The sequence below is a fragment of the Amphiprion ocellaris genome, chromosome 6 (genome assembly GCF_022539595.1).
Source record: "Amphiprion ocellaris isolate individual 3 ecotype Okinawa chromosome 6, ASM2253959v1, whole genome shotgun sequence".
Lineage (NCBI taxonomy): Eukaryota > Metazoa > Chordata > Actinopteri > Pomacentridae > Amphiprion > Amphiprion ocellaris.
The window spans coordinates 2,795,266-2,821,572 of record NC_072771.1 but is presented as its reverse complement, the minus strand read 5'-3'; the positions used below and the strand labels follow the sequence as shown (position 1 = coordinate 2,821,572).

The 26,307-nt window shown below is 35.6% G+C and overlaps 1 protein-coding gene across 3 annotated transcripts in view; it reads left to right on the top strand.

The window, feature by feature from the left end:
* Positions 1-26,307, top strand: part of LOC111582069 (spermatid perinuclear RNA-binding protein-like) — a 120,405-nt gene that overhangs the window by 81,543 nt on the left and 12,555 nt on the right. For all 3 annotated transcript variants that reach the window (XM_055011360.1, XM_055011361.1, XM_055011362.1), the window contains exons 9-14: positions 2,551-2,648; positions 8,145-8,238; positions 9,044-9,112; positions 18,137-18,345; positions 20,685-20,837; positions 24,823-24,957. In XM_055011360.1, coding sequence (XP_054867335.1) covers positions 2,551-2,648; positions 8,145-8,238; positions 9,044-9,112; positions 18,137-18,345; positions 20,685-20,837; positions 24,823-24,957 — 758 coding nt within the window. The remainder of the gene's footprint in view (positions 1-2,550; positions 2,649-8,144; positions 8,239-9,043; positions 9,113-18,136; positions 18,346-20,684; positions 20,838-24,822; positions 24,958-26,307) is intronic.

The window sequence follows — 26,307 nt, the reverse complement described above, 5'->3', positions numbered from 1 at the left end:
TCAGAACTCGTCCCAAATTTTTCCAAAAAGACCAAAAACACGTCAAAAATTACTAAAATTTTGTCCAAAATGACAACAAATTGCCCAAAATTTTCCTAGTCTGATCACTTTGAAGAAGACCAAGCAGTAGTAAATTAACAACACGGAGGGTAAATGTAGTATTAGAGGGTAAATGTACTATTAGAGGATAAATGTAGTATTAGAGGGTAAATGTACTATTAGAGGATAAATGTACTATTAGAGGGTAAATGTAATGTTAGAGGGTAAATGTACTATTAGAGGGTAAATTTAGTATTAAAGGGTAAATGTAGTGTTAGAGGGTAAATGTAGCATTAGAGGGTAAATGTAGTATTAGAGGGTAAATGTACTATTAGAGGGTAAATGTGGTATTAGAGGGTAAATGTAGACAATTTTTTTGTAATTTTGAACAAAGTCTAAGTAGTTTAAGTCAGTATTTCTGTCACATTTTGGACCATTTCCAACAATTTACAGAAATTTGAACCATGTATTGGTCATTTTAACAGATTTTTAATATTTTCTGAGTCATTTTTTGACACATTTTTGGGAAATTTGGGGCAACTTGACCAGATTTGGTCAAGTTTTGTTCCCTTTAAACCAGATTTAGTTATTTTGAACAGTTTTGAAGTCATTTTGGGAACATTTGAATTATTTCTGGACACTCTTTGGTCATTTAGGACAATTTTTCAGAGATTTTGGACATGTTTTGGTAATTTTTTTTAATCAGGTTTCTGTAATTTTGAGCAACAGTGGAGTCATTCTAGGACATGCTTTTGTCATTTGACAGATGTTGACTCTTGTGTATAAGTTTTTCTAATTTTGGATAACTTTGTAGCAACAACTTTGTCTGTATGGATGAATTTGAGCCAGTCGGGATAATTATGAGTCATTCTAGACAAATTTTTGTCAAATTGGACGATTTTTTGACATTTTGGACAAATTCGGAGTAGTTTAAGCCAGTTTGTGAGTCATCTTTTGTCTTTCTAGACACATTTTGGACCATTTCCAACAATTTACAGAAATTTGAACCATGTTTTGGTCATTTTAACAAGTTTTTGACAATTTAGACATTTTCTGAGTCATTTTAGATGTCATTTTGGTGAAATTTTTGGGAAATTTAAGGCAGCTTGACTGGACTCCTTCATGGAGAGAATGTGAAAGCACAGGAGGAATCATAAATGTTAATATGGGAGCATCTAGCTGCCGTTGGACATGATGGATCCTCCTTAACGAGGGCTCAGGAGCTTCAGAAAGAGATGATTCAGTCTCTAATCCCAGGAAAGTTCCTGCGTTGAAATTCAAACAAGCTTCTAGTGTTCGACTTGAAACTGTTTTAATCTCGTATACGATGAAATCCATTCTGGTTTAAATTAAAACGTGAGCTGTCAGAGCAGAGTGAAGGAATCCAGGAATCAGAGTCTCTGCAGAGAAAAGAAACGACAGTTTGACAGCGACATTAAAAACACAGAAGAGGACACTTGAAGGAATAAAGACTGGATGAGAGTGAAGTCAGACTGGAATTCAACACGATATTTAACAAAATCCTTTAATGGAAATCAGGTTTTTAATGGCTGTCTGAAGGATTTCCATTAAATTCAGTTCCACAAAAGCACCTTCTCCAGTTGCACCTGTTTAAGGCTGTTTAGCAACGGATAGCATGCTAACGTGCTAAGCTAAGATGGCTAACAAACTACAGGAAAAATCTGCAGTATTTGTCATTAATGTGGCTATTTTTTTGGAGTTTGGAGGCTTTTTTCGAGTTATTTTTGACAAGTTTTGGTCATTTTAAATATGTGTTTTTGCCATTTAAGATACATTTCAATTTTGGACATGTTTCAGATGAAAAATAAAATATTCTTTATTGTTATAACACAAAAATATATCCTGTTATAACAACACACTTTAGGTGTAGCACACAGAGATCACTGTCTTTTTGTTTCTTTGTCAGAATATTGTGTCGCTGCATTAAGTTAAAGTCATTTCCTGCATGTACGTGTTGGTTTTGTTGATTCATATTTGTGCCTAAATGAGTTGTAAAATATCATTCACCTGCTTACCTGCTGGTCGATGGAAAAGACTGAGTTATTTTACTGTTTTTGGCTCTAGATTAAATGCTGCAGACAGAGCAGCTTTTTGTTTTTCTGGGGATGAAGCACATATTATGATGTTCTACTGATCAGTCGTCGCTGTAATAATCAGAAACTTGTCGTCAGATGTACTTTTCCACCTGTAACTCTTGTATTTTCTGGTAAACCTTCAGCTCCCGGTTTGTTCGGTGCTGTAGACGATGATGTGATTGGATTGTTTAAAGCCGAGCGCTGAAGGCAGGCTGCTTCCTGACGCTCTGAATCATTGATGAGCGAACACAGCGAGAGGGGGAAGCTTGTTTGTGTTGCACCTTTCAGAAAACCAGCTTTTACATAAGACATGAAAGGCCTGCAGACGGCAGGAGGCGGCGGATTATTTTGGTTTGTTTTCTCTGTAAAGACGCTTCGATGGTCGCCGAAACTCTGACGTGGTTTTTCTTCTCAGGAGGTCCAGGAGTTCATGACCCCTGTGAGAGGGAACCAACGGACGTCCTGAGCGACCTGAACGCCCAGCAGGCTGACGCCATCACACATAGCGCACAGGTCAGTCAGGTTTACAGGAAAACCCAAAGAACTGGTCCATGTCCGGTCCTTCATTCAGGCTTTAAAGCTGCCAAAAAAGTCCAAACACAACATGCTAGAGTCCAAACAGACGTCTTTAAGGTCTCATTTAGTTCTCAAAAGTTCTGCAGTCTAAGAAGCTGCAATTATAGATATCCAGGTATCCCGACTCATTAAATATTCAGTACAATCTTGCATCATAAAGACGTCAACCGATATGTGCCTATATGGGCCTTCCAAATCCCAAAACGTCGTCAATTTTGTCTTTAAAGCTGCCAAAAAAGTCCAAACACAACATCCTAAAGTCCAAACAGGCATCTTTAAAGTCTAATTTTGTTTCACATTCGCTCCAAAACCCAAAAGACCCAAAAGAAAGAAAGTTCTGCAGTCTGAGATGCTTCGATTAGGGATATCCAGGTATCCCAACTCATTAAATGTTCAGTACAATCTTGTGTCTCAAAGATGTCAATCAATGTGTGGCCTTAAAAATCCAAAAATGTGACTAAAATTGGTCACATTTTCGTCAATTTGGACTTTGAAACTGACAAAAAATCTGAAGACAACACCCATGAGTCTAGACGTCTTTAAAGTCTCATTTTGTTTCACTTTCACTTCAAAACCCAAAAGACCCCCCTAAAAAAGAAAGTTCTGCAGCCTGAGAAGCTGCAATTATGGAGCTCCGATGAAGTTTTGTTGCCCTTGATCCGATCCAAGTCTTTTAATATTCAGTACGATCTGGCATCACAAAGACTTGTATGGCCTTAGAAAGGCTAAAAGTTGATGAAAATTTGTCGCATATTCGGCAATTTTTGCTTTAAAACTGCCAAAAAAGTTCAAACACAACATCCTAGAGTCCAAAAAGATGTCTATGATGTCTAATTTAGTTTCATTTTCACTTCAAAATCAAAAAGAAATGCATCAAGTTCTGCAGTCTGAGAAGTCGCAGTTATGGACATCCAGATATCCATATTAAAAATTTACTACAAGCTTGTGTCTCAAAGATGTCGACTAATATGTGGCTTTTAAAATCCAAAAATGTGTCTCAGAGTCCAGACGTCTTTAATGTCTTATTTTGTTCCACCTTCGCTTCAAAACGGGAAGTAGAATATTCAATACAATCTTGACCTCAGTGGCCTTAAAAATGCAAAAATTGGACAAAATGTTTCAAAAATGTGCAAAATTTTGGTCTAATTCACAAAAGACATGTAAAATTGTTCACAAAATAGTCCTGAATGGCACAAATTCAATGCACAAAGACAAAAATGTGTCCAAAATGACTCAAAAGTTGTTTAAAATGACAAAACTTTGTTCAAATTTGTCCACAATGACAGAAAATTGTCCAAAATTACTAAAATGTTCCCTAATTTAAATGTTCTAAATTACTCAAACTGACCAAAATAAGTAAAAATCTGCCCCAAATGACCAGAACATGTCTAAATATTATCAAAATTGTCATAAACGGCCAAAAACATTTCCAGACAAAAACAAAAATTTGTACAAAACAACTCAAAACATGTACAAAACCAACAAAACTAAGTGTCCAAAATGACTGAAGTTTGTCCAGAACGACTAAAATTTGTCCAAAATGACACAGATGTTGCTCATAAAGATAAAAATGCCTCCAAAATTACTTCAAAACTGTCCAAAATGACTCAAACTTTGTCCAAAAAGACCTAAAGTTTGTGTAAAATGATAGTCTTGTTTAAAATGACCAAAATATGCCTAAATATTGTCAAAATCAAATAATCTCTCAGAATTGACATCAAATTTAATTAAAGTTCCAACCTATATGCAGCCCTGTGTCTATTTCCATGTTTAATCCTTGATATAAATACTAATATATGAAGCATTACTACATCAGATGATGGAATATGTGGATAGCTGAGAATGTTCTGATAGAAAACCAGATAAATCCTGTGTGACTGGTCCTTCTGAAGGTTCTGGATTCGCCCTGGAAGCCGCCTCAGGCTCACTGGGTTAACTGGTCCCAGAGGTGGAGGAGCGTCACTTTAAATTTGACCAAATCTGAGCTGGAAAAAACCTCAAACTGCAGCTGGAATCAGTGAAAGAAACTTAGAGAGAGGCTGTTGATTCCAGAGATGATCGTCCTCAGTGTTGTTTAGCAGCAGAGTTTCTTCCCTAGAGGTGAATCGATGCATTCTAAAACTCTCCTTCTTGCTGTAGAACCGCCTCAGATGTTCATTTAACATGATCATTAAGGAAACCTGCGATCCTCCAAGCCTCCCGCTGGGCTGCAGCAAACCTGAAGGTTATTTAAAGGAGTTCAAGCTAACGTCAGCGCTAGAAGTAGCCTCCAAAGACCAAAGATCTGCTGCTAACGAGACCAGCGATGAGCGTGGGAAAGATCAACAACACTACTTCTATTACCACTACCAACGAAACCAAAACACCAGCGCTAATGCTAATGCTAAAGCTAATGTTGCACAACAAACTACATCCAGACATCCTCACATTTCCCTCTAATCTCTGTCTGTGTTTTGGTCATTTTGAACAGGGTTTTGTCACTGCTGACTATTTTCATGTCATTTTAGACAAAATTTGAGTCATTTTGGACGTTTTTGTTGTAATTTTAGAAGCATTTTGACTTATTTTGACAGTTTTGTTGTAATTTTAGAAGCATTTTGACTTATATTGACGGTTTTGTTGTAATTTTAGAAGTATTTTGACTTATATTGATGGTTTTGTTGTAATTTTAGAAGCATTTTGACTTATATTGATAGTTTTGTTGTAATTTTAGAAGTATTTTGACTTATATTGACGGTTTTGTTGTAATTTTAGAAGTATTTTGACTTATATTGACGGTTTTGTTGTAATTTTAGAAGCATTTTGACTTATATTGACGGTTTTGTTGTAATTTTAGAAGCATTTTGACTTATATTGACGGTTTTGTTGTAATTTTAGAAGCATTTTGACTTATATTGACAGTTTTGTTGTAATTTTAGAAGCATTTTGACTTATATTGATAGTTTTGTTGTAATTTTAGAAGTATTTTGACTTATATTGACGGTTTTGTTGTAATTTTAGAAGTATTTTGACTTATATTGACGGTTTTGTTGTAATTTTAGAAGCATTTTGACTTATATTGATAGTTTTGTTGTAATTTTAGAAGTATTTTGACTGATATTGACGGTTTTGTTGTAATTTTAGAAGCATTTTGACTTATTTTGACAGTTTTGTTGTAATTTTAGAAGCATTTTGACTTATATTGATAGTTTTGTTGTAATTTTAGAAGCATTTTGACTTATTTTGACAGTTTTGTTGTAATTTTAGAAGCATTTTGACTTATATTGACGGTTTTGTTGTAATTTTAGAAGCATTTTGACTTATATTGACGGTTTTGTTGTAATTTTAGAAGCATTTTGACTTATATTGACGGTTTTGTTGTAATTTTAGAAGCATTTTGACTTATATTGATGGTTTTGTTGTAATTTTAGAAGCATTTTGACTGATATTGACAGTTTTGTTGTAATTTTAGAAGCATTTTGACTTATATTGATGGTTTTGTTGTAATTTTAGAAGCATTTTGACTTATATTGACGGTTTTGTTGTAATTTTAGAAGCATTTTGACTTATATTGATGGTTTTGTTGTAATTTTAGAAGCATTTTGACTGATATTGACAGTTTTGTTGTAATTTTAGAAGCATTTTGACTTATATTGATGGTTTTGTTGTAATTTTAGAAGCATTTTGACTGATATTGACAGTGCGTGTGATGCGTTGCCATGCGGGAAAATCACATCCATTGGACACGCGGCTTTAGTCCTCTTCGTCATTGTTCATTGTTTACAAGAGTTATGTTAAACCTGTGGATTCGCGTGATAAGCCCAAGACCCGCCTCTTTTCACACATAAGCCAATCACAGTGGTCATTCACCCCCCGCTCTCACACACATTGGCCCGCCTTCTGCTTCTTTGGTGTTCGTCTCCTTTCTTCTTCTTTTGGTGTTAAACCAGCTCATTTGCTCATTACTGCCAACTACTGGGCTGAAGTGTGGAGCAGAAGTTTGTCAGCAACAAAAAATATTCAATAATAATAATTTAAAAAATCTGCAAATTTACTGGTTGCACATGCGCGATTAGATGAAAAATTTACTTGCACTGTCTCAAATTTTAGTCGCAAAATGCGACCATATCATCACTGTCATATTCTCTCTAAGTATAAATTCTTTAGTTGGGAGAATATTATAAAATTCTATGACATAGTATTTGTCTATAAAATAATTAATAATCTAGCGCCGCCTCCTCTGCGGCAATTTATCCATCTAAAAACAGGTAGAGCAACACGTTCTCAAAGCAGAGGAGACTGTAACATCCCCTATAGAGACTCCAGTATTGGTAAGTTGAGCCTCTCTGTGAAGGCAGCTGAAACATGGAACACTGTTCCATCAAACATTAGGAACTTATTAACTCTCAAATCCTTCAGTACAGCTCTCAAACTCTGGCTCCTGGACAATCAAACCTGCAGCCATAGCGAAGACATGTAGTGTATTAATATAATGTTACTAATATCTGTGTTTTTTTTTTTTTTGTTATGTTTTTTTTTTTTCCCTATGATTAGTATTACTTTTTATTAAGGTCTGTGTATTGTTTGATTATGTCTTATCTTTTGCTATCTGCATGTAAGTTTTTTTCTTTTCAATCTACTGTCTACACTGTCTTTGCTTTTTAACCTTTTAACTTTTCTGATGTGTGGCCTTGTCCTGTGTCATTTTAACATCTACCTGCCCTGGGACTACAGATGAAAATTAGCCCTCGAGGCTAAATCTGGCATATTTACATGTGGACATTTCTTGACTCATGTTGATTAATATCCACTGTCCCATCTTAAATAAATAAATAAATAAATGTAGTCACAATCTGGAGCCCTGCATTTTGACCTATTCTGACCGTTTTGAGGTCATTTTGGACATGTTTTTGTAGTAATGTCACATTTTGACTTGCTTTGACCAGTTTAGAAACAATTTTGAGAAAATTTGGACATTTTGGGGAAATGAAGTGAAAAATGAACTGCTATTTATTGTTATAACATAAAAATATTTTATTAAAACAACAACCTTTTCATTTGTCGGGCAGAAAAGTCATTATTTAAATTTCTTGTCAGATTAGAATAGACATGCACCTCCTAATTACCATAAATAATTCAGTGATCTCACCCTTTCTGTCGTTTTAAACATGTTTTTGGCTGTTCTTTCTGCTCTAATGTGACTCTGATTAGCCGTCACTGTGATAAACCTAAAGCTGTTCTTAGTTTTTCTCTGTGGACGGAGCAGAAATGAAGTGTGGGAATATTTCTCCTTCCTCTATAATGCATGAAGTTCCTCCCAGCAGAATGATCTGGTTTCTCTGATAATTAAAGCCCATTGATCGTGGGATAAATGGCAGCCTGTTTGTTTCTCTGTGCTGCTGGTTTTATAGCGTTGTGGCCTTATTCTGTCTGCTGTTTGTGTGTTTTTTCCAGCATGCGTTACGCCTCCTGGCCTTTGGACAGCTTTACAAGGTCCTGAATATGGATCCTCTGCCGGCCAACAAGCCTTCACTGAGGCTCTTAGAAGGTGCTTTCTGCTCTTTTTCATGTAAATCTCTGTGTTTTTATCTGTATTTAGTTACTTTTTCATTATATTTTATTGTGCTTTTTCTCTCTTTAAGCCTCCCAGTGACACTTCTGCTGTTTAGAAGCATTAACCCTCTGAACTCCAAGCAGTTTCTAGTCTTTTTATTTATTCATGTGTAAGTTTTGCTCATTTTTCACTGCAAAATAAAGTCCTGCTCCTCACTGGAAACAACAACCATTACTAGAAGTGGAGAGAACTCAGAATTGTCCTTTCAATTCAGTTCAATTCAATGTTATTTACATAGCGCCAGTTGTGCTGAAGGTCTCAGAATTTTTTGATTTTTACAGAATCTTGTTACCGTAAAGCCTTTTTTAAAAGCAAGACAAATATGAAATATTTTGCTGAAATAATCACAAATCTAAGCTTAGATTTTGTCATTTTCTTCAAAGAAATTTCATGATTTTTGTCATGTCACTTGTTATTCACAGCTGAGTCGCTAATAACTCTGTGGTTGCACTTAGAAACGCCAAATTTTTATTATTTTATAGAATTTTGTTTGAACAAACAATTTATTTTTAACAATTTATTTTTTAAAACGAGACATAGAATAAAGTGACTGATAAAATAGTACAGTATTTTTTCTGTTTTTACAGTTTCTTGCTCTGATAAACGGTGTAATTTTGATAATTTTTTTTAAAGGCTAGCATGCCTCTCTAGCCCACAGACAGGTTTTGGTCTTCAGAGGGTTAATAACGGTAATAACTGGTCTGGATGTGTGATCGGTGGCTTTATTTCTGCTCTGCAGGCGGCTGTCAGAAGAGGCTTCGGGACGACGACGGCTCAGATGACAGAGATTTCATCAAAAGGATGAAAGGTGACTTTGACCGTCGACTGGTTGGTTCAGTTTAATCTTCATCCTTTTCCTGTGTTTCCTGAAACAGTAGATATCTGAAGCACGTTAAGGTGTCGCTAAAATATAAAACAATCACGAATATTTTGGTTCTTTCAGAGATTTATTAAAGGTCTTCTAGAAATATGACGAAATCTGCTGGGTCAAAAATATCCATACAGCAACTTGGTGAAGTAGAAAGTTGTGTTTAGCAAATGTTCTTAGTTTCTTGGTCTCTTAACTTTTCCATGACTGATTATGATCAACTACAGCTGCTGACTCATCTCATATATTTTTGCTGGAGTTCCGACTTACAGCGAAAATCAATGAACGTTGCGCCGTAGGAACGAAACTCCAGCGTAAGTCGAGGACCCCTGTATTTGTAAAGTCAGAAACAAGTTTCCATCCACTTGTAAAGACCTTTTAAATCACGTTAGTCTTGACTTTGCAATGACTCCTAGAACTGTGAATTTTCCATGATTGAATCTGAAACATTGTGATCCTAGTCACAGAAATGCAGTCATGTATTTTCATTGTTTCATAGGTTTATTAAAGGTCTTCTGGTTCCAAAAATATACATACAGCAACTTCAATTAACAGTTCTGATGATGTAAAAAGTTGTTTTATGTTGTTTCTGGTTGTTTTGTGTTTGTTGTGGTTGTTTTGTGTCTTTGGTTTCATTTTTGATCCTCTGTTATCATTTTTGTTTCTTAATTGTCACTTTGTGGTCATTATGTGTCGCTTTGTCATCATTTTGTGTTGCTTTCTAGTCATTTTATGTCTTTATGAAATCATTTTGTGTCTCGGTGGTCATTTTGTGTCTGTAGTTGGTTTGCATTTTGTATTTCTGGTCACCGTTTCATGTGTTCTGGTATCATTTTTCATCTGTTGCAGTTGTTTTATGTGTTTTGGGGTAATTTTATGTCTCTTTCTGGTCATTTTATGTCTTTTTGGGGTTGTTTTTTGTCTCTTCGGGGTCATTTTGTGTCTTTTTGTGGTCATTCCATGTCTTTTTGGTGTTGTTTTTGTCTCTTCGGGGTCATTTTGTGTCTCTTTTGGGTCATTTTGTGTCTCTGTAGTAGTTCTGGGTCTCTGGTCATTTTGTGTCTATTTATATCCATTTTGTGTCTCTTTTTGTTGATTTTTTTGTCTCTTTCTGTAGTTTTGTGTCTCTGTAGGTGAATGATAGGACATTCAGAGTCAGTGGAAACTCAGACTGTGGTTATATCGATGGTCTTTACAGGTGGATGTAAACTTTTGTTCACTACTTTAATATATAAAAGTTGTTTTCATGCATGTCCTGCTGTAGTACGACGAGTTGTGTAGAAACAGCTACTTTCTCCTGCCGATGACCTCGTTCACACTGAAAACTAATCTCCCTCCAGTGTGCATATTTGAATGGCGAACAGCGGCTTGATGAATGATGTTGTGTTGCGGCAGTTTGACAACCTGCATTAGTTTCCGTTTATTGACACGCTGCTGAACAATGTGTTAGTTTGTTGAGTCCCGTCTCATTTTTACTCACTGGTGGATCATTTTTCACTGCGATATAAAGTCCAGCACCTCTAATGGAAACACAACAACCATGACTGGACAGTTTGTGTCCATGTTTGTGGTGGTTTTTATTGTTTCTGTAAGTCATTTTTTGTCTCTCTTTTTATATCTTTTTGCATCTCTTTGTAGACAGTTTGCGTCTATATATGGTCATTTTGTGTCTCACTGATTGTCTTGGGTGCGATTGTTTTTTTTATCTCTTTGTTGTCATTTTGTGTCCCTTTGTGGTTATTTTGTGTCTTTTTGTTGCCATTTTTCATCTCTGTGGCCATTTCTGTTGCTTTGTGGTCATTTTGTGTCTCTTTGTGGTCATTTTGCGTCTCTTTGTGATCATTTTTTGTCTCTGTAGTCATTTTGTTGCTGTTTGTGGTCATTTTGCATCTCTGGTGGCATTTTGCAGTCATTTTGTTTCACTTTATAGTCATTTTTGTCTCTTTGTGGTCATTTTGTGTCTCTTTATAGTCATTTTGTGTCTCATAGTCATTATGCGTCTTTGTGGTCATTTTTGTCTGTTTGTGGTCATTGTGTCTCTGTGGTCATTTTGTGTCTCTTTATTGTTATTTTGCGTCTCTTTATAATCATTTTGTGTCTCAGTCATTTGCGTCTCTTTGTGGTCATTTTTTGTCTGTTTGTGGTCATTTTGTGTCTCTTTGTGGTCATTTTGTGTCTCTTTGTGATCATTTTTTGTCTCTTTGTGGTCATTTTGTTGCTGTTTGTGGTCATTTTGCATCTCTGGTGGCATTTTGCAGTCATTTTGTTTCACTTTATAGTCATTTTTGTCTCTTTGTGGTCATTTTGTGTCTCTTTATAGTCATTTTGTGTCTCATAGTCATTATGCGTCTTTGTGGTCATTTTTGTCTGTTTGTGGTCATTGTGTCTCTGTGGTCATTTTGTGTCTCTTTATTGTTATTTTGCGTCTCTTTATAATCATTTTGTGTCTCAGTCATTTGCGTCTCTTTGTGGTCATTTTTTGTCTGTTTGTGGTCATTTTGTGTCTCTTTGTGGTCATTTTGTGTCTCTTTGTGATCATTTTTTGTCTCTTTGTGGTCATTTTGTTGCTGTTTGTGGTCATTTTGCATCTCTGGTGGCATTTTGCAGTCATTTTGTTTCACTTTTTAGTCATTTTTGTCTCTTTGTGGTCATTTTGTGTGTCTTTTTGGTCTTTTTACATCTCTTTGTGGTCATTTTTTGTCTCCTTGTGGTCATTTTGCGGCTCTTTGTGGTCATTTTGTGGCTCTTTCTTGTAATTTTTAACTCTGCAGTTACTGTGTGTCATAATTTTGTGTTGCTTTCTACTTATTTTATGTCTTTCTGCAGTCTTTTTTGTCTCATTGCTATTTTGTGGCATTTTGCAGTAATTTTGTTTCACTTTCTGGTCATTTTGTGTCTGTTTCTCTCGTCTTGCATGGAGATTTTATCTAAAGAGAATTAAAAGAAGCGTTTCCAAGCTGCTGCTGTTTTTTGGGGTTCCGACTGTTAAAGCTGTGAATCTTTCATAAAGCAGAAGAGAAGCAGAGGATGCTGAAGGTCGACTCCTCCAGCCGGTCGGTCGGTCGGTGTGTTTTCTCTCTAACAGCAGCTAAGTGGATATTGACGGAGACAAAAGGTTGTGTTGTCGGCTGTAAACTGGGCTGTAAACAAGCGGCGTTCTGACAGACTCGGTGTAAAAGCTGGAAAAGCGAGTCGGTGGAGCTGAAAGAAACGAGCTGATGGCTTCTTAGAAAGCAGAACCCTGCTGGGAGAGTGGACAGTCTTCACCTGGAAATAACCCCACACACCTGAGGGGGTCTCTGTGGACCAGTTCTTCCACTATTACAGGATGGATGGCGTCGTCCTGCTGCCGTCTCTGATGGCATCGGTCTGCAGACGTGTCGCCGAAGCAGAAAATGATGTGAAGTTATCAGATTTCCTGCTGCGGTTTATCAGGAGCCAATCAGCTGCTGAGTTCAGGTTTAAAAACGTCTGAACCAACCAGAGTTTAACAACCGTCCACATCTGGACAAACTGATGCTGTTAGTAATGAGTTGTGTCTTTTTGTGGTCATCTTATGTCTTTTAGTTGTCATTTTATGTCTTTTTGGGGTTGTTTTATGTATTTTTGGAATTGTTTTACATCTTTTATGGGTCAGTTTATGGCTGTTTATGTCTTTTTGTGGTCATTTTATGTCTTTCTGTGGTCATTTTATGTCTTTGTGGTGTTTTTATGTTTTTTGTGGTAATTTTGTGTCTTTTTGGGATAATATTGTATCTCTTAATGGTCATTTTGTGTCTTTGTAGTCATTTTATTTCCTTTTGGGGTGATTGTACATGTTTTTGTGGTCATTTTATGTCTTTGTGGTCTTTTAATGTCTTTTTGTTGTCATTTTATTTCTTTTTGGGGTTGTTTTGTGTCTTTTTGGAGTCATTTTGTGTCCTTTTGTATCTCTTTATGGTCTTTTTTTTTTTTTTTTAAGATTTTTTTTGGCCTTTTTTTTTGGCTTTATTTAGGCGCAGTGTAATGATGAGAGTGAGGATGGCAAAAAGATGAAAAGAAAAGCACAGGGAGCACAGATGTAGTGACACAGTAGATATAATGTCTGATATGTGTGAAAGGTGCAGATTTGACTTCACAATCTGTAAACATCCAACAATACCTGTTGCTATGTAGCAGTATCATAGTAGACAAGTTGCATTACTAGCGGTCAGAAGCTACCACTCCTCCTCCTGTTAGAGATATTCTAAGGATTTGTCTTTGACAGAGAGGAAACAGGGGAGAAGAGTTGGGGTAAGACATGCAGCAAAGGGCCGTGAGCAGGAATCGAACCCGGGTCACTGCGTTGGGGACCAGCCCTGTACATGAGTCACCTGCTTAACACCTTGAGCTATACGGGCACCCTCTTTATGATCATTTTGTGTCAGTTTTTGTGGTCATTTTAAGTCACCCTTTGGGGTCATTTCATCTCTTTTTGGGGTTATTTAACTCTTTTTGTGGTCAATTATATCTTTCTGGCCTCATTTTATGTCTTTCTGTGGTCATTTTACGTCTTTTTGGGGTAATTTTGTGTCTTTTTGTCGTTATTGTATGTCTTTTTGGGGTCATTTTAGGGGTTTTTGGGACCATTTTGTGTCTTTTTGTGGTCATTTCATGTCTTTTTGTGGTCATTTTGTGTCTCTGTTATCAGTTTGTGTCTTTTTGTGGTCATTTTGTGTCTTTTTGTGGTCATTTTTAGTTTCTTTCTACCTATTTGTTGTAATTGTATATATTTTGCAATCGTTTTGTGACTTTTTGAGTCTCTTTGTGGTCATTTTATATATTTTTTTGATATCTTTTGTATCTTCTGCAGTCATTTCATGTCTTTTTAGGCCTTTATTATGTCTCTTTGTGGTCATTTCGTGTCTCTTCGTGTTCATTTTGATTCCCTTCTTGGACATTTTTAATTGTCTTCAGCCTCTTTTTCGTAATTGCATATTTTTTGATTTGCGTCTCTTACAGGCATTTTACATCTCTTTGCCATCAGTTTGTTCGTCTTTGTGGTCTTTGTATTTTTTGCGTCATTTCATGTCCCTTTTTGTCACTGAATCTTTTCAGTTTATTTATTTTCACCGTTTGTTTTGTCAGAAGCTGGGATAGACTCCAGCCCCCCCATGACCCTAGTGAGGATTAAGCGGTGTATAGAAAATGGATGGATGGATGGATGTTTTGTCAGATATTAGTTTTTACGGTGATATCCCATAAAAGCTGACGGTATGCAGACGTTTCTACCACAGTTTTAAAACCTTAGAACCATTGCAGTGACATCGATAATGCTGAGGAATCCTTTGCTTTCTGTCGCCCACAGACTTCAGTCTTTGTGTCGCAGTGAGAACACTAGAAGGTGTTAAAATGAGGCTCTGACAGCCTCTTAACACTTGGCCTGAATGTGGATGTGAAGGTGCTGATGGGCAGCTGCTGGGTTAATGCACTGAGCGTGTGCAGATCCACATATATGAAGCGTGTTCAGCAGCAGCAGCATTAATCCTGCACTGAGCTGGAAGCAGACGAGAGTCAACGTCCCACTGAGGGTCCATTTAATTACTGAGACAGCAGCAAACTCACAGAGCAAACACTGATTGGTTTATTCTGCAACGGTCAGTGCCCCTTAATCTGACAGTTATTTTCTATATTGATCAATAGAACGTCAAAACCAACCCATTTTAACGTCTTTAAATGTCCTATTTTAATCGTACAAATATTCAGTTTAGTGTCACACGCAACAAAAAAATGCATCAGATTTTTGAATTTCTGAGGCTGCAACCAGCCAAGACAACAGAAATCGGGTAGTATGACTGCAGAATATCAGAGTTTGTTAAAAAATAGCTCATTTATGAGTTCTGTAAAACATTTTTTTTTCCAAACCTGAGAATTTTTATATTTTCACACATCGTGCCATTTTAAGAGTTCAGCATCTCCAGAAATAAAATTCCCACAGTCGTGAAATTTGGTGACGATACAGACAGAATAGTTTTTAGGGGATATAAATTATTACAAGGCATTAGCAGAGGACAAATTTGTAATTATTGGCCCTTGAAAAAGGAAAAAAAGTGCAAAGGTTTTAGTTATTTTGTTCTAAAAATCTGTCCAAGATAATTTAAAATGGTCAAAAAGTACAAAACATTTCCTGAAAATAAGAACAAGATCGTCCAAAATGAATCAAAACTTGTTCAAAATAACACAAGATTGTCAAAAATGACAACAATGAACATTTATTTATATATATATTAGTGGTGGGACGCGATTAAAAAAAATTACAGGCTTTGTAATTAATTAATCACAATTAATTGCAGTTTTGTCAAATAGCAATATTTGACACAATAAGTGAAGTTTTTCAATTCAAATAAAATTGTGGTTGACAGTTGAATCAATGAATAGACATATACGTGTTTATAATTTAAAATTTATTAAAAAAAGAAAATGGGACATATAGAAAAAAATGATTTTGATGACTTAAAGCCTGAATTTAATTGTTTTTTCCACTGTATGGCACATAAAATCAGCATAAGTAGTTCAAGGAGCTTCAGAAAGTTGAAAATCCAGAGATTCATTCTGTTTCCATCTTTTCTGGGTCTGATAAATGGTGTAATTTTGATGGTTCTATTTATAGGAATATCAATTTTTATTTATGTAATATTTTTATAAACAAAAATTTTATAATGAAGTTATTAAAAGAGATATTTTTGTTGTTTAGGTTATTCCTCCTCCAAGGAGGCAGAGCCTCGACAGAGTAAAAACTTAAACCACAAAAATGTTTCATTTCTATTTATCTGCATTTTTCATCTGTCTGCTACATTCACAGATTACTGCAAATCTAAGTGCAATTATAGCGATTTTATTCAACATTTTAAGACTTTCTGTAAACTCAAGCACTGTCTAGAAAAGTGGTCTATTATGGGATGGCTACACCGTTAGCCGTTAGCATGACTCGTAGCTAACGTTAGCTCTGGTGCTAACAGCAACATGTTTTACATTGAGGTGATACCGTCGGCTTGAAGGGACGCAGTGATCAGAAAACTCTTTGTTGTACAATTTACACACAACCAGGCTTTTATCCAAGCTGCCATCAGGAAGATTTTTAAAAGGAAACTTTCTGTCCAACAAGCTCAATCTCATCTTCCTTCACTGTTCACCAGTGCCTGACTTCACTCAGTGCTTCCTGTGCTTCTTCTTCATGGCTACAAACAGACTTTAGGTTCATTACCGCCACCTACTGGGCTGGAGTGTTCATCAGAGTTACTGGTGTGCCAGAAATGAGGGAACTGAGGAGGGTGCAATTAATAGCGTTATTATTTTTAACGCATTATTTTTCCACTGTAATTAATTAATTAATCAATCAATTAATTAATTAATCAATCGAAATTAACGCGTTAGCGTCTCAGCCCTTTTTTTATATATATATATATATATATATATATATATATATATATATATATATATATATATATATATATATGAATATAAAAAACATATATATATACGTAACACACACACACATATATATATATTCAGGCTTTTTGAATGTGAGTCTTTGTGGGAAAGTGATCAGTTTGAACAACAGACCTGCAGGAAACCTCATCATGTTCATGTTTCTGAGTCATTTTCTGCTTCGTTCGGCTCACAGATACAAGAACTAAACTGTTTTCTAAATTAATTTAAACTCCTGTCAGATGTGATTTCACTTCACCTCCCGGCTCGTGTTTGTTTACATTCTGAACAAATAGAATAAATAAATGTTTTTCAGCCGACAAAGCTGTAAAAAAATGAATAAAATCTGTTATTCTGGTGACCGTCAGCAGTTTTAGAATCGATCCCACTGAGCTGTTGGGTTTCATTTCAGTTCATCGGTGAGTTTTTTTCGCAGGTGTGAAGCGTCACCACCGTCCAATCAGCTGTCAGTTTATTTTTGTAATTTTTTAAAATTAAAATTAATGAAATGTAGTTAAATATATTAAAATATTTTAATTAATTTAAATTTTATTAATTTATTTTAAATAATTGCAAATATTAAGGAATTTATTTTTATTACATTTTTTTCACATTTTAAATTTTTTAAAATTTCTTTCAAAAATGGAACTAAAATTGAGAATCTTAATTAAATTAATACATTTTTCCTAATTTTTAAAAAATAAAATAAATACATCTAAACTGTGATTTCAGCTTCTTAAATGTGAATATTTTCTGGTTTATTTTGATAAAATATTTGGTAAATTTCGATGATTTCAAGACCAGAGTGTGCATTTTAGTAGGAAATATGGAATTAGTGAAATTTTAAATAATTAAAATGAATTAAATATTTTATTTTTATTAATTTCAATTTAATTGACAATTGAATTAAAATAAATTAAATAATACAAAAAGAAAAAAAACGTGTAGATTCTCTCATTTCTACTTCTTAAATGTGAATATTTTCTGATTTATTTCTTCCTTTATGAAAATAAACTGAAAAACTTTTAGATTTACTAATCAACTTATTTTTTTCAATTTTCTTTCTTTTTATAAACTAAACAACTGAATCTAATCCATAAAATGATCTTTAGTTGCCTTCCTGCTGTTGATAAAATCTAGAATGTTGAACTTTCTGCAGGTTTTGTGTCACTGAACAGCATCTGATCATATTTTCATCCTATTTTTCTGTCCTGAATCTGCTGCTCTGCTTGACTTTATGGAGATTCATCGGAGCTTCGACTCACTGTTCAGCTGTCAGGAAACAATTGGACTGTTTTACTGTCGTTTCTGTCAGCAGCAGCAGCTGGTTTCAGCTAAAGTAAACCTCCAAAAAGCCTCTTTACTCTACAGAGAGGAGCTGCTGAGTGTTTAGCAACTAGAGAGGCAGAAAATCCACCAGTGTTGGTTCCATATCTACAATGACGGTGTTGACTTTGGACTTTTTCTGCTTGTTGAAGTGGTTTCTAGATCCGTCTAACCTGTTGCTCCGTCCTTTAGTCCTGGACTGGAGGATGACGGATCCCAACCACCCCATGAACGCTCTGATGCGTCTGAACCAGATCCATCCGGGCCTCCAGTACCGCCTGCTGTCCCAGTCCGGTCCGGTCCACGCTCCGGTCTTCACCATGTCCGTGGAGATCCAGGGAACCAGCTACCAGGCCACCGGCAACTCCAAGAGGACGGCCAAGCTGCAAGTAGCCCTGAAGGTACCGTCACAACTAGCACCAACGAGTAGAACCAAGTTTGAACTACGTACCTGAAACACTGCCAATAATGAACAATTATTGCTATTCTGTACAAGTTTTAAGTCATTTTGGGCAAATTTTGAGTGACTTTGGTCAAATTTTAGTTTATTTTTGACAAGTTTCAGGTCATTTTGGGCAAATGTTGAGTGATTTTGGACAAATTCTAAGGGATTTAAAGTAAAAAACATCTAATAACTGGAACCTTGTCTGGTCAAACTTTCCACACATCAGATTCTACTGATGTTAGAGCCTCAACAGTTGGTGAAATGTCGACCAAAGACTGTATAAGAAATATGGATCCATCCATACTTATACACTTACAGGAGCTTTCTGGGGACATAATGCCATCCTTGATTGAAAATACTTTCATATCTGAAAGTCCAGTTAATATTTCTTATTGTCATTTTTGACAACTTTGAGTGATTTTGGACACAGTTCAAGTAATTTTTTTGACAAATTTTGAGTAAATTTAGACAACTTTGAGTAATCTTAGACAGGTTTTCAAATCGGCATATCTAAAAACTGGAACCTTGTCTGGTCAAACTTTCCACACATCAGATTCTACTGATGTTAGAACCTAAAAAGTTGGAGAAATGTCGACCAAAGACTGTATTTTAGTAGAAATATCGATCCATCCATAGATATACACTCAAAGGGACTTTCTGGGGACATAATACCATCCTCATTTCAAGATTTTACACTTTTTTTCCATTCTCTGGGACCAATAATTCAAGATTTGACCCAAATTACTCAAATAAACTTTCTAAAATGCCCAAAAATCAATCCAGAATGATTCACAAATGCTCCAAATTGACCCAAAAATGGAGCAAATGGAATCATATTACTATTGTTGTGTCAAATACCTAAAATTTTTTACTTTGTCTTGGCAAAAATCAGATTCTACTGACTTTTAAGGCTCCAACATCAGAGCCTTAAAAGTTGGCGATATGTTGACCAAAGACTGTATTTTAGTAGAAATATGGATCCATCCATATATATAGACTTACAGGAACTTTCTGGAGACACAATACCAGCCTTCAATTGAAAATGTGCAATTTTTTACCACTTTTGAGGGACAATGAAAATAACTTTTTAAGTTTCAAGTCATTTTGAACAATTCTTGTGAATGACTAGAGTAAATTTGGGTGATTTCGAGACATTTTGGACAAACTTTTTGTAATTTTGGACAGGCTTCATGTCAAAATATCTAAAAACTGGAACCTTGTGTGGTCAAACTTTCCACACAACAGATTCTACTGAGGTTAGAGCCTCAAAAGTTGGTGAAATGTGGACCAAAGACTGTATTTTTAGTTGGCATATGGATCCATCTAGATATACACACTTACAGGAACTTTATGGGGACACATTACGATTATTGTCTGAAAAACTGGCACTTTTTTCCATTTTTAAGGATCAATAATTAATCATTATTGTAATTTTGGACAGATTTTAAGTCTCTTTGGACAGTCCTTATCTCATTTTAAACAAATCTTCACCAAATTTAGATGGTTTTGAAGTTATTTTGGACAGATTTCTTGCCAAAATAGCAAAAAAAAATTGAACCTTGCCTCATCATTTTTGCCACACATCAGATTCTACTGATGCTAGAGCCTCAGAAATTGGTGAAATGTCGACCAAGACTGTATTTTAGTAGAAATATGGATCCATCCATTCAGAATTCCAGTTAGGAAAACTGGGAAGATGGGGATGCTATTCCAAACACTGTGGGGTTGGAACGGATCAGCTTAGACTGTGGAAAAGGACACAACTTGTAGGACACAAAGGGGAAATATTCAGTACATTTAGGAACCGGCCAACTAATGGACAAACTGGCTCGTTTCCAGTTGTTGTTCTGTTGATTAATGAGCCTCGTCGTTGTCAAACTAATGAATAAATCAACACTGAAGGTTTCTTTTCAGCCTCACCTACCTTTGAAAATATGACAAGTGAAGGTAGAAAACAAAGGTTTGAAAAGCAGCCAAAGGTTCGAAGAGCTTTTAGAAGAAAACTGTCAGTCATTCTGCACTTTGACACTCAGACAAAGAAACTTTGGAGACCAGAAGATGCTCTTTCTCTGTTCACTTTGACGGCTCACACTTTGTCTTCTTCACACAACATTTATTCGTTCACACCTCCAGGACGGCCAGTCTTCCTGTTGTTGTTGTTCACTTCGCTGCCTTGCTCAACGACACCTCAGTCATCGCTGACGGATGTGAAAGTGTGACTCAGTCGGTGCGTTCAGGGACTGTCAGAGGAAAGTTTGTCGTTTCTTTCTAATGAAGTGTTGCCGTGGTTTTCAGGCGCTGCAGGCTCTCGGCTTTGTGCTCGGCGGCGGCGACGGCGACGTGGACTCGCTGAGCGCCGACGAGAAGTCGGACGGCGAAGGGAAGAACGACCGGATGTCTAGCAGCTCCAGCTCCACCTCCATCACCTCCTCCACCGACGCTCCGGAGGTGAGCAAACACTCGAGGCTCCTCAGCAACAGACGAAGCTCCTCGCTGCCAAAAACACAAAGTGGAAGTTGTTTTCTGTCGATTTCTGTTGTTGTTTGGTTTGCTTCACAGATCCGTCCTCTGCTGCTCCAACTGAAGTTTCCTCCATTATTCCTGTTAAATCCTGATATCATGAACAATAATAGAAGATAATTACATGTAGAGGTTTTTATGAGTCACTTTGCACCAAACAATCTTCTTTCTGAGATTCTGCACGTAAAACTAAATGTAAAAAATATAGATAGTTTCTAAAATACTGCACATACAAATCCATGTTTAGCTACAATAAGTTAGACTTTGACTTAATCGATCATTATTGTTTATTGAAAACAGCCTTTCCTCTTAAACTGACCTTCTTTACTCGTCACTGTTTAGTAGAAAACTGAACACAGGACTTTTTCTTTGATAGTATTTTTACTGGGTTGGAAAAAAAAGAAGATTTTAGCACTTCTTTAAACACGTCTTTGTCCTCAGCGATGCAGATATTTTGCAAAACTAATATTTTTATCCACATTTCAGCCTCTATTGTTCATGCACACTGTGTTTTTGGTCACTCAAACTAGGATTTTTTTTCTTCTAAATTACAGATTTTTTTAAAAACTCTGGTTCATGTGGACATTTAAAGCAGAGAATTTGGGAGTTTGATGGTTTGTGTGATATGAGAATATGATTTAACCCTCGTGTCGTCCTGCAGGTCAAATTGACCCGTTTTAAAGTTAGAAAATGTGGAAAAAAATATATTTTCACAGTGAAACTTCTGATGTCCACATTTTCAACATTTTTGGGAAATCTTTGAACATTTTTTGGTGGAAAAAAGAAAGAAAAATGTATCTTTAAGAACATTCACATATGTGAATGTTCTTAAAGAGAATATTAGAGGTTTTACTGACATATATGGAATCACTGGATATTTTTAGGATTTTTTTTGAAAGATGTTTACTAATTTTAAAAAAATATATATGTGTAAGAATTTTCTTGCCAAATTTGGGGGATTTTTTTTTTTTTTTTTTTAAATAAAATTTTTAAGGAACTATTGGAATTTTCTTCCTAAAATTTCTGAAATTTGGAGAATTTTTTTTGCTGAATTTTTGGATTTTTTTTTAGACAAGCAAACAATATTTTTTGGTGCCCATAAATGAAGACAACAGGAGGGTTAAAAACAAGCTTCTTTACATTTGGAATCCCTTCACCAACTAAAACTTCTGCATCTTCTGGAACCAATATTTCTGCTTTTGGTTAAAAATCCAGAGAAAAGATGAAACAACCAAATGTTCTTCTTTGATTTGGGTTTTATTTTATTTCTATTTAAAGGAGCAGGAAGATATGCATCCAGAAAAACAGAAAAAACCTCAGTATCAGTGTGAAGACGGCGCTGAGAGAACTCTATAAATAGGAAGTCTATTTTCTTAATCTCTGCGGTGCTGACAGCAGAACTGATAACGTCTTATTGATCCTTCAATCTTTAATAATTTAAACCTGGAGTCTCTTTAATTCCACATTTCAGGATCCATCGCTGGCGCTGCACGATTAATTAAACATCAATCCTGATTCTGGCTCTAATGATCAGCTGCAAAAATTGACGTTTAAATGCTGCGTTCATGGAAAACCGCCCGTTTAGATGAAACACTGAGGCAAATCTAACATTGAAACTCCTTATTTCACAGTTTTCTAACTATTTTTGGTCCAAATGGAGACTAGAAGCTTCTCTGTTTAAAGGCGACTAAATAGGTGAGGCGTTTAGGGAACATCGGTAAACTGTAGCGTCCATCAATAAGCAGATGTTCAAGCGTCAAGTGAGGAGTTTTGGGTGAAATTTAATTTTGCCTCGAGGACATGAAATTAATTCAGGTGAAGATTATTTAGAGGCAAAAATTCATACATTGGCAGGATTGTAACGCAACAAGGAAGTAAAAGCTGAGCTGTTTATTTTCAAAGTGAAATACAATTCTAGTGAATAATCTTGATCTTTGTATTGATGAAAACAGTCATAGCAGTGGTAGCAGTCACATTTTTAAAATAAAAAACATCTTAACGCCACAAAAACATACGTCTCAACACTAGAAAATACGTCGTTATGATAGAAAAAACACATACTGACGTTATAAAACGCGTCCAATTAAGTACATCTTAATGCCAGAAAAAATACGTCCTAATGCATTAAAATATGTCTTAACACTATAAAATACACCCTAATGCTAGAAAACATCCATTTTAATGCAGTAAAACATGTTTTAACACAACAAAAAATTAATCTGAACGCTAGAAAATACGTCTTGACATTATAAAATACATCTTAAGACTACACAATACGTCTTAACACCATAAATCGCAATTTAACACTAGAAGAAAAATGCTGTAACACTACAAAATACTTCTTAATACTATAAAAAACGTTTCAATGTTATGAAATATGTTTTAAAGCCAGAAAATATGTCTTACCGCCGTAAAATACGCCTTAATGCTACCAAAAAATTCATCTTAATGCTACAAAATGTCTTGATGCAATAAAATACATCTTAAGACTAGAAAAAATACGTCTTAATGCTACAAAATATGTCTTCCACCACTACCAGCAGCCTGAACCTATGCTCTATGTTGTTTTTGTCTCTTTCTTTGTCATTTTCAATCCTTTTGTTGTTTTTTATCTCATTTTTGTGTCATTTTTATTTGTAATCTATTTTTCCTGTTTTTTTGGTCTCATTTTTAATCTCTTTGTTGTTTTGTCTCATTTTTGTTATATTCAATCTCTTTTTGTCATTTTTTTTTTATTCTTATGGATCCATGCTTTCATGCCGTTTACTCCAAATTCTGAAATTCTGACCTGAATGTCTCCACTGAAATGGAGACTCATCAGACCAGGAAACGTTTTTCCAATCTTCTATTGTCCAGTTTTGGTGAATTGTAGCCTCAGTTTCCTGTTTTTAGCTGACAGGAGTCGTCTTCTACCGCCGTAGTTCATCTTCTTCAACGCTGGACGTTCAGAGATAGTCTGCCTTGGTTGGGTGGTATCAATGCAACGTTTTCAGTCTTGGTTCTTCATCATAGTTTTTTAAATTCACTGCGTTTAACCCTCCTGTTGTCCTCATTTACGGGCACCAAAAAATATTGTTTCCTTGTCTAAAAAAAATCCAAAAATGCAGCAAAAAAACTCCAAAAATTTCAGAAAATTTGCAAAACTTTTAGTAAGAAAATTCCAATAATTCCTTGAAAGTGGTTCCCTTAAAGGTTTTATTTTTTAAAAAAAATCCCCCAAATTTGGCAAGAAAATTCTTATAAATATTTTCAAAAAAATTGTGAAAATCTTCCCAAAAAATCTTAAAAATATCTGAAGTGATTCCATATATATTAGTAAAACTTCTAATATTCTCTTAAGAACGTTCACATAAAAAATCAACCAAAATCCAGCAAATTTCACTGGATTTTGGTTGATTTTTTTGTGAATATTCTTAAAGAAACATTTTTTTAACATTTCTTTTTTTCCACCAAAAAATGTTCAAAGATTTCCCAAAAATGTTGAAAATGTGGACATCAGAAGTTTCACTGTGAATTTTTTTTTTTTTTTCTCCACATTTTCAAACTTTAAAAGGGGTCAGTTTTACCTGCAGGACGACACGAGGGTTAAATCAACAGCTGCTACATCAAACAAAGTCTGGAGAAGAACTGCAGTGTCTTCCTATCATCTGGAGCCAGTCTGGACCTTTTTGGCATCAACAAGACCTTATTTTGCACAAAAAAACTGCTGCACACTGGATATTTTCTGTTTTCTAAAAGTGTATTCCGTGGCTGAACGCTGAATCCTTTAAATCAGAGTATGAGTGGGTTTTTCAGTCAGTTTTTCCTCCTCAGCCCTCCTGTTCCAGCTGGTACGACTGATTCCTGAGCTCCTACAGATCTCTAACTCCACTCTGTGAATCCCTGACCTGATTCCCTCCCTGTGTGTCTCCAGTGCAGAGCTCCGGGTCCGATCCTGACGGCGGGAGGTAAAAACCCGGTGATGGAGCTGAACGAGAAACGCCGCGGCCTCAAATACGAGCTGATCTCTGAGAGCGGCAGCAGCTACGACAAACGCTTCATCATAGAGGTGAGAAGACAAACATCCTGAGAGTGTCTGATGTTGCTGCTTCCTGACAATCAAAACGTCTACAAATGGCAGCAAAGACGGCGAACATGAAACCAGTTTATGAGGCTAAAAGTGAAGCAGATGAAATAATCTTTCAGCCGTCTGTTGAAAACAAACGAGAGCTGTCAAAGTTTCTGTTCTTGAACTAATAAGTGACAACAAAGTGACCCGGTTTCCAGTTGAAATGAAACATTTCTTCAATATTTTAGGAAAATTACACTTTTACTCCCTTTTTTTTACTTTTAAAGGGAAAAGTAGAGGAAAAAATTCAGTCCACAGCAACAGGAAGTGTGAAAGTGCCAGCAGTATCTGTTCAGCAGCTAAGATTCTTTCTGCAAAAGTCAAGTAAATGTTTTAGGTTTTTTTATACTAAACATTTAAAATAGCAGCTTTTGCACCAAACAAAGTGCTTTCCGGTTTAAAAAAAAAAAGCACCATGATTGGTGTTAGAATCAACTTTCACAAGTTAAAATATTGGGATTAAGACTTTATAATGTCATTTATGGTGTGATTCTAATTGAGAAATGCACATATTAAGGATTAAAACCCTCCAAAAATGATCTAAAACACTACTTTACATCACTAAAAATACATCTTAAGCCCTGAGATCCCACAGAGTTATTAAATATAGAGATTAATGTAACTGTCCATCCATCCATTGTCTTCTGCTTATCCAGGGCTGAGTCGCAGAGGCAGATAATGTAACTAATGTAATCATATATCTAAGACCCTTTGGTGTCATTAATCAAAGAGATTAACCCAACTAATTAAAATATTAAGGCTAAACCCTCCTAGAGAGTCATTAATTATGGCGATAAACCTTCCTGATGTAATAATAGAACTAAAACCATTTGGTGTTAATAATTACGGAACTTATCTGTGATGGAAATGCTTAAAAAATTGCATTTCTAATTCAATAAAAAACACATTTTCAATGGAAATTTCATCATTATGTTAAACAAACAAACAAAAAAGTAGCGTTCACATTTAGCATTGTTTTTTATGTTGGTTTGCTGCCATTAGCATGTAGCTAATCCTAGCATCACAGAGCTGCTAAGGTGGGACGTTGTTGGGCCAACTATTTGAAATAATGTCTTTATCTTATGCTAACAATGAATTATTGATTAACACGAACAACTATCTGCTAAGGAAGTTGTGTAACACTTGACATGTATTAGGTTATGAGTCACAGCCTTAGCAGGAAGGTATTTTTTTCATGTCTGTTCCCCTTAAACAAATAGAAGTAGTGTTCACATTACAGCAGAGCACATGGTCGCTAGTTTTGTCTGATTAAAAGCAAAAGATTTTTAT